Source organism: Curcuma longa, chromosome 3 (genome assembly GCF_044706935.1).
Source record: "Curcuma longa cultivar G26 ecotype Majalengka, Jawa Barat chromosome 3, ITB_CL_G26_1.1, whole genome shotgun sequence".
NCBI classification, from domain to species: domain Eukaryota; kingdom Viridiplantae; phylum Streptophyta; class Magnoliopsida; order Zingiberales; family Zingiberaceae; genus Curcuma; species Curcuma longa.
The window spans coordinates 3896910-3904074 of record NC_133863.1 but is presented as its reverse complement, the minus strand read 5'-3'; the positions used below and the strand labels follow the sequence as shown (position 1 = coordinate 3904074).

At 38.8% G+C, this 7165-nt stretch overlaps 1 protein-coding gene across 1 annotated transcript; it reads left to right on the top strand.

The window, feature by feature from the left end:
- The first annotated feature begins 1549 nt into the window (after positions 1–1549).
- Positions 1550–7051, top strand: LOC141823064 (WRKY transcription factor 42-like). The gene is made up of 6 exons (XM_074710333.1): positions 1550–1678; positions 1768–1863; positions 1951–2100; positions 2203–2478; positions 5852–5965; positions 6458–7051. The coding sequence occupies exons 1-6, from the start codon at positions 1550–1552 to the stop codon at positions 7049–7051; spliced, it is 1359 nt and encodes a 452-aa protein (XP_074566434.1).
- Positions 7052–7165: the final 114 nt, after the last annotated feature.

The following is a 7165-nucleotide window of genomic DNA, read 5'->3' as shown; positions in this document are numbered from 1 at the left end:
GAGGAAAGTCTATGGATATGCAGTGATTATGATGTGCGTTGAGTGGATCTTTGTAGAGTATCAGAGCATGTGGCTGCACATGCCTTCAAAATATAGCAGTTTTGTCACATATGGAAACTTAGGATGAATGGAGAACGCCATTGTCAAAACATCACCATGTTGCAAGGTTATATATATATATAATCTCTTTTTCTTTTCATGAATGGTTCGTTTTGAAGTATGACCCAGCCAAGTTTATTCTTTTGGTCGATCAGCTGTTTCCATGTTGTAAAAAATATATCTATCTTGATGGGCAACGCAACAAACTATTTTGATTTTTTTTTCTTTTTATGATAATTAAGTAGTATTCCTTTTGCATAAATGGCGAAAAAATATTTTTGCAAATAAATAGATTAAAAATAAATCTTAGATTCAAATAAAAGAAAAGGAATTAAAAAATTTTAATATTACAAAATAATTAAGATTGACACATCTATAATAAATTATAAATCCCATCCTTTGGATTTAAGGATAGGATATACAATTTATGCATGGAATGCTTTACACAAAATCATGTGCAAATTTGTGGATCATACGTAACTAAGTGCACTACTATTGATCATTGCCTCAACACGATTGGTTATCCCATTGAACCCTAAAGTGGCAGGAGTTGAAACTTTCTAAATTCCAACAGAATGAATTAGGGTTTGACGAGCAATGACGCCCCCTTCGAAGAACAAAATCTTAATTAAATTAAAATAATTGATCAACGGACGGAATTAAAAATTTTAATTTGATTATTAAAAAAAAGAAAAGGTATCAATTGACTGCCGACAGTTGAATATCTTATTTGAATTGGACAACTGACTATGTAATTTGATTGATAAATATAATCTGATTAATTCGACTTATTATTAGTCAATTAATAAAATTTTTTAATGGATTTGATAATAGATAAAATTAATCAATTTTATATCGATTCGATTTGTTCAATTTTAATAATAAAATTTGATCGGTTTAATTTGTTGAGTAAAAAAAGAGTTTTGAATTATTCGATTTGATATAAAATTCGATCGATGGGTTGAATTTTTTTTAAAATTATTTGATTTAATTTTTAATTGAATATTCATCTCTACCCTTCACGGCGATCCAATTGATTAAATTTTGATATTTTTCCTATTAATGCATTTAAATATGAATTAATTTATTTAGTTTAAAGTATACATTTTGGTAATCAAAGCTTAGTTTATTTTGCTAGCACTAAAGGTACATTAAAATAAAGAAAAAGCATTATTTATGAATCGATAAATTGTTGTTTTAACTTATTTTGCATTTAAAATATAGATGAAATTGTCCTTTATATATATCTCTAATCAGAAGTAGTCAAAGTTGACTGCGTCACAAATCAGATCATATCTCTTACTAATTTTTTTACTTTTAAAATTTCAAAATAAATACAAAAAGGGGGAAAATATAAATTATAAACATCCGTGCACAAATTTTTATTTTTTTCGATCTGCATAATATTTCTTTGATTGTTGATTCATATGCATCATGTGTTCTTCCAGGTATGGACTCCGGCCACAATCATCCCCAGAGCAGCACCATTATTCGCGAGTTGGACTTCTTTTCCGGCGAGCGCTCGAAGACGGCAACCGGTGGAGAAGAGGCTCCTAACCACCATCATGTTTATGTCAATGTATAAGACTTACTAATTGTCCTCGATTATGTTGATGATAAATCCTAATAATTTCAGTGGCTTGATTTCTTGGCCTGAAACGTGCGTAGACTGACTTGAATCTCAGCACGGCCCACGGCGATCAATCGGCGGCGGACGCCAGAAGTTCAGCGTCCCCAACCGTGAAAAAACCAAGTAAGAGAACGGTGAGTGAATATATATATATATATATATTGGATTAATGAGAGTTATGCAAATCATTTGCTTGTGCAAGAGCCCGATTCTTGATTCAGGTTGAAGAAGTGGAAGCGAACTTGGAACTGCTAGAAGAAGAGAACAAATGGCTGAGGGAGGAACTGAAGCAAGAGCGAGCCAAGTGCAGAAGCAGAACCCTCAAGATGCAGGCAATGCAGCAACAAAACCAAGGCAACGATCAATTGAAAGTAAGCGATTAGTTAATTTGATTAAATATCGCATTAATCGATCAATCCATCAAAGTAGAGCAGTTTTATGAAAGCGGCTAACTAATTAATCCTGTCGTCCAGGTGGTTTATGGCATAATCGAGGACATGAAGAATACCGATGAGAATTCAATTACTGTACCAATTAGGCAGCTGACGAAACATGTTCCACCGCACTTATTAGCCTCGGCGGCAAGCTACGAAGACAACGTGGAGAAGGAAGTGCAATCGCATTGCGTTTCTAGGAAAGCCACAGAGGGAGAATCCGGCTCCAGTTCCAGGAGCATAAATGAGCAAGCTGAGGAAGCCCTGATGAGCAAAGCTCGTGTTGCTCTTCGAGTTCATTCGGAAGCACCGATGGTAATTCTGGGAAAAAAAGACTTTAACTTACCCTCTCTTTTTGCCGTCGTTTAGGGTTTAGGAATTAGAACCGCCGTTTAAGGTTTAGGGTTACCTTGACTCATCAAATTGTACCGGAATATATGGGTCTGGGCTTTCAAGATAAATCAAAGCAAATATATATAGAAAAAATAAATATAAAAAAAATGAAAATAGTATGAGGATCCCCTTTCGGCTTTCACGGTCTTTAATTTGCTCAAATAAATTAAAAGAAGTCTTCATGTTATTTTATATGGAAGCCTAGCTCCTTCACGGATCTTAATTATGTCTTTACCACCGCACTATCCAATTTGTTTTTGCATCTCTTGCTCTTGTCCCCTCCCTCCCCAAACCTTGAGCGCCATTTTCATCCTCTCCTCTTTGACCTTGAGATAGAGCCGTCCTCACGATTACACCTCTTAATATCCCTTAACACTACACCTCCTTAATTATTTATATACAACTTGAAGCATCATGCATGTTGCCATCCTCTTCCCATTTCCAGTCAACCTCAAGCATAACTCTTCTGTTAGGATACAATCAAAGTTTTACATTGAAAATATATAAAAAAGTCTCACATTAAAAATACATAAAAAAGATCCTGAAATTATAAGATGGAGATATCTATATTCGTATGAGGCCTTTTGCATAAAGTCCAAAAATAAAACTATAAGGACGTGAACCCAAATTGAACAATATCATACCATTTTAAAAATATATATGGATTCCATCTGATCTAACTCTGGTATCAGAACAGGTTTATGTGGTGCCATGTGGGGACCTCACAAAGGAATGATTTAGGAGCTCCTAGTAAGAGGGTCCTAGACTTGGGGTCCGTTAGGACCTAGACTAATAAGGGGTCCGTTGGGACCATTAATGAGGGGCTTCCTAGTGGTATTTTATTTCAGGGGTAGATTGTTATGATACAATCAAAGTTTCACATTGAAAATACATGAAAAAGATCTAGGGGTTAATTATAAGATGGAGATATCTATATTAGTATAAGACCTTTTGAATAAACCCAAAAACAAAATCATAAAAGTGTGGGTCCAAAGTGGACTATATCATATCGTTTTTGAGATATATATGAATTTCATCTGATCTAACACCTTCTTGTTGTCATCAACACTCAGACCTAGACCTCAAGCATCGTAGTTGTTTCGGTCGGATGTTGTGGGCGGTCAAACCATCAGTCAACAAATCTCTGACTCAAGCACCGTTGCTCCCACCGGTGAAGGGACCAGTAAAGAAACTAGACAAATGGATTAGCTAAGGCGTTGGGGATTTTCGGCAGGTCACTCCGACGTTCAAATTAGTACCGATCCAAGAAGAAGAAGAAGAAACGATAATATGTGAAGTTGCTGAATTTGCGGAGAGAGTCTTGCATACCTGTGGGAGGGTTTATATACTTACAAGAAGGAATATCTACGTTAATTTGGGACAGGCTTCTGTTGGGGCAGAGGGGACAGGTTCTGACGCTTGCTGACAGAGCTGGGACCCCGACATGAGGCATCTGGGGGGACTAAGTCTGTCAACCTCGTAACTGGCCAGTGACTCAACAATGTTGATTATTCTAATCTTTTGACTGTATATATATGTAGTCACGAGGGAATTTAGGGAACCGGACTTGACAACCTCGTAACCGTCCTGATCCCTTAGCATAACTTATACACTTGGAGGATTTTGACAGTTTCTGTGGTAGAGAGGGTCAGTGGCTGAGATAAGGCAGGGAGACCGAGCAAGAGACTGAGCAGGGCGAGGAATTCGCAGAGGATGAGCAGTGAAGGAATTGACTCATTTCAGAACCAAATTGTCAAGCTATTGAGCAGTTGAGCGACCGAGAGACTGGAAAGAGGTGAACTAGAGTGGTCGAGCCGAGACGGTTTAAGTCGGGATGGGTGAGAGGCTGAGCTGATCGAGGAATTGATCGAGACGGTTCAAGTCAGGATGGGTGAAAGACCGAGAAGACCGAGGGACTGACCGAGAGGATCCAAGTCGAGATGGCCGAGAGGTCGAGGGAGATGAAGTGACTGAGGTGGCCGAGCTCGAGGTGGTCGAGTGGTCGAGCCGGCCAATAGACCGAGATAGCTTAGTTCGAGACGGCTGAGGGGTCAGGATGATTGAGAAATCGAGATGGCTCGGATCGGGATAAGAGCACTAGTCCATCTAAAATTGACTATTGACTCTCTGACTTAGACACATCAATTTGTTTCTTAACCCTTCCTGCCACATAAGGCTAATCCGGATCCACCACATTAGTAATCACCCAATGGAGCCTTGGAAGATGATTTATAGGTTGGGAAGAGAGATGTTGGAGGATGTGGTAAAGCTTCAAGCTATTATATTAATCTTAATTTCTATCCTTCCTATTAGGTTCCATCATCTTAAGTAAACAATTTTTCATCTTTTCACAGCTCTTCTCGTATTCCCTACATTTCGCTGCTTTCTTTCTCTTCATTCCTTCACCTTTCTATCATTTGGAGTAAACGCAAACTATCTACAAATCTTGTAGGATGGTATGGATTTATCCTCAGTTTACTTGTAGGAATAACAAGTGGAGGGACGGATCACACACACACAGGCGCGCAGCGAAGGGCACTAGCTAAAAGGAAAGATGAAAGGATCATATATCGCTGCTCAATTTACTGAGTGGAGCGAAGGAGGAGCAGACCATTCTGTTCATATCATCAAATGGACCATTCTGTCAAGACTGCAGATAGGGATTCTTGCTCTTATCATCGAGAATTCCATCCCAATCGTATATATCTTAAGGTGTTGAGTTAGCTTTAACGTGCATGAAGATCGACTACTTACATTAAGAGTATCAAACTCATTAGAACTTATATTGAATCTAGAGGTTATTTTATATGATGAATTTTCTAATTTGTGGATGTACGATATATATTTATCAATATTTCAATTAGTAGTTCAAATACAGGTACGGTTTTTAGTGAATCAGCCATACCTGTAATAATAGCTTTCAGTTGTGCCCTATATATCCAGTAGTTTTGATCATGCTTAATCGTGCTAAATATACGATTATGCTTCAATAATCAGGCAATTAAACAACTCCCCTATTTGAGAGGAGATAGTCCTCAGGGATCATCAATCATATTCTTATCACCTTATTCTTCCTTTTCTATTTTCATTTTTCTGAAGTATTGAGGCTGTAATTTAAGGCTTATTATTGTTGCCACTCTAACAATAATGCAATTGACACTGATGAAATCTAATTTAACCAATGAAATAAAATTCATAGTAAACTGCTTTTTGTTGTTGTTGTTGTTGTTGTTATTAAGATTAGTACTTATGAGCCTCAAACTACTTTAGACTAGTTACAACATGTTTTTCTCAGATTCCTGATGGATGCCAATGGCGGAAATACGGACAAAAGATGGCCAAAGGAAACCCATTCCCAAGGGCGTACTTCAAATGCACCTTGGCACCCAATTGCCCCGTGCGCAAACAGGTAATGAAACTCTTTTTGTTGAATATTAAGCATTACCAATTGTCTCAAAATTTTAATTAAAACATCATTATCGAATTAAGGTGCATTTTTTTTAGCAAAAGAACTCATTTATTTTGTACCTATATATGTTGAACCAGTTTGAATAGTTTGCTCCACCTTCATTATCTTCTCCAAAATTAGGCCTTTTCTGCCGTCGCCCCATCTCTTCATCATGACTACCCTAATGCTTCTTTGGTGTGACCGTCTCTTTTCAAACTCTTCCACACTGTGAAGTACCAACTCCTCGAGGTCAGCGGATGAGAATTGACAGCAGATGAAGATGATGGTTCATTTTCTTTATGAACACGGACTGATTCAACTACAAATTGGATAGAGAACAACAAATGAAGCGCCCTTGCGATAATTTCTGAAAAGCAGTGACGCTTAATTAACAAAGAGAAAAATATTTACATTTTGGACTAATTTCTTTATAATTTGGCCGGTGATTTACAGGTGCAGAGATGCGCCGATGACGTATCAGTGTTGATAATCACGTACGAGGGCAAACACAGCCACCAGCTTCCCCCGGGCGCCCAGAAGATGGCGGCAGCTACGTCCTCCGCAATGTCAATGCTCCTCTCAGGATCGACGACGACGTCGAAACCCGAGGGGCAGATCGACCCTGCCTCGTTCACAAGGACGAGCCCCAGCTGCTCAGGCGTGGCGACCATATCGCCCTCGACGCAGTTTCCGACGGTTTTGTTGGACCTCACCCGCGGTTCGAATGCTTTGCAATCTCTGATGCCACCTCCGGCGCAGTTCGTCGACGGCGCTGAAGGTATGTTGTTGGGGCAGTCACAGACGGAGTCAAAGTCCGTGGGGCTTCAAATGCCAAAAGCTGAGGGATTTTGCCTACCACAAACAGCACCGGCGATGCTGCCAGCGACCGTAGCTGACAGGATGAGCGCCATCACGGCGGCTATAGCGAGAGATCCCAACCTCGCCACGGCGACAGCAGCAAATGTATCACAATTCATCAGCAAGAATCACCAAGTTCTAAATGGCGAACGGGAGGTGGCAAGATTACAAGAGAGCAGATCCAAGTGATGTGATTTGGGTTTTATTATTATTATAGTGAATATTCTAGATTATTAATTGCAATTTAAAATTTCCACCAACCTGATAATAAACATGGGAAAAAATATTGACACACAGATCTAA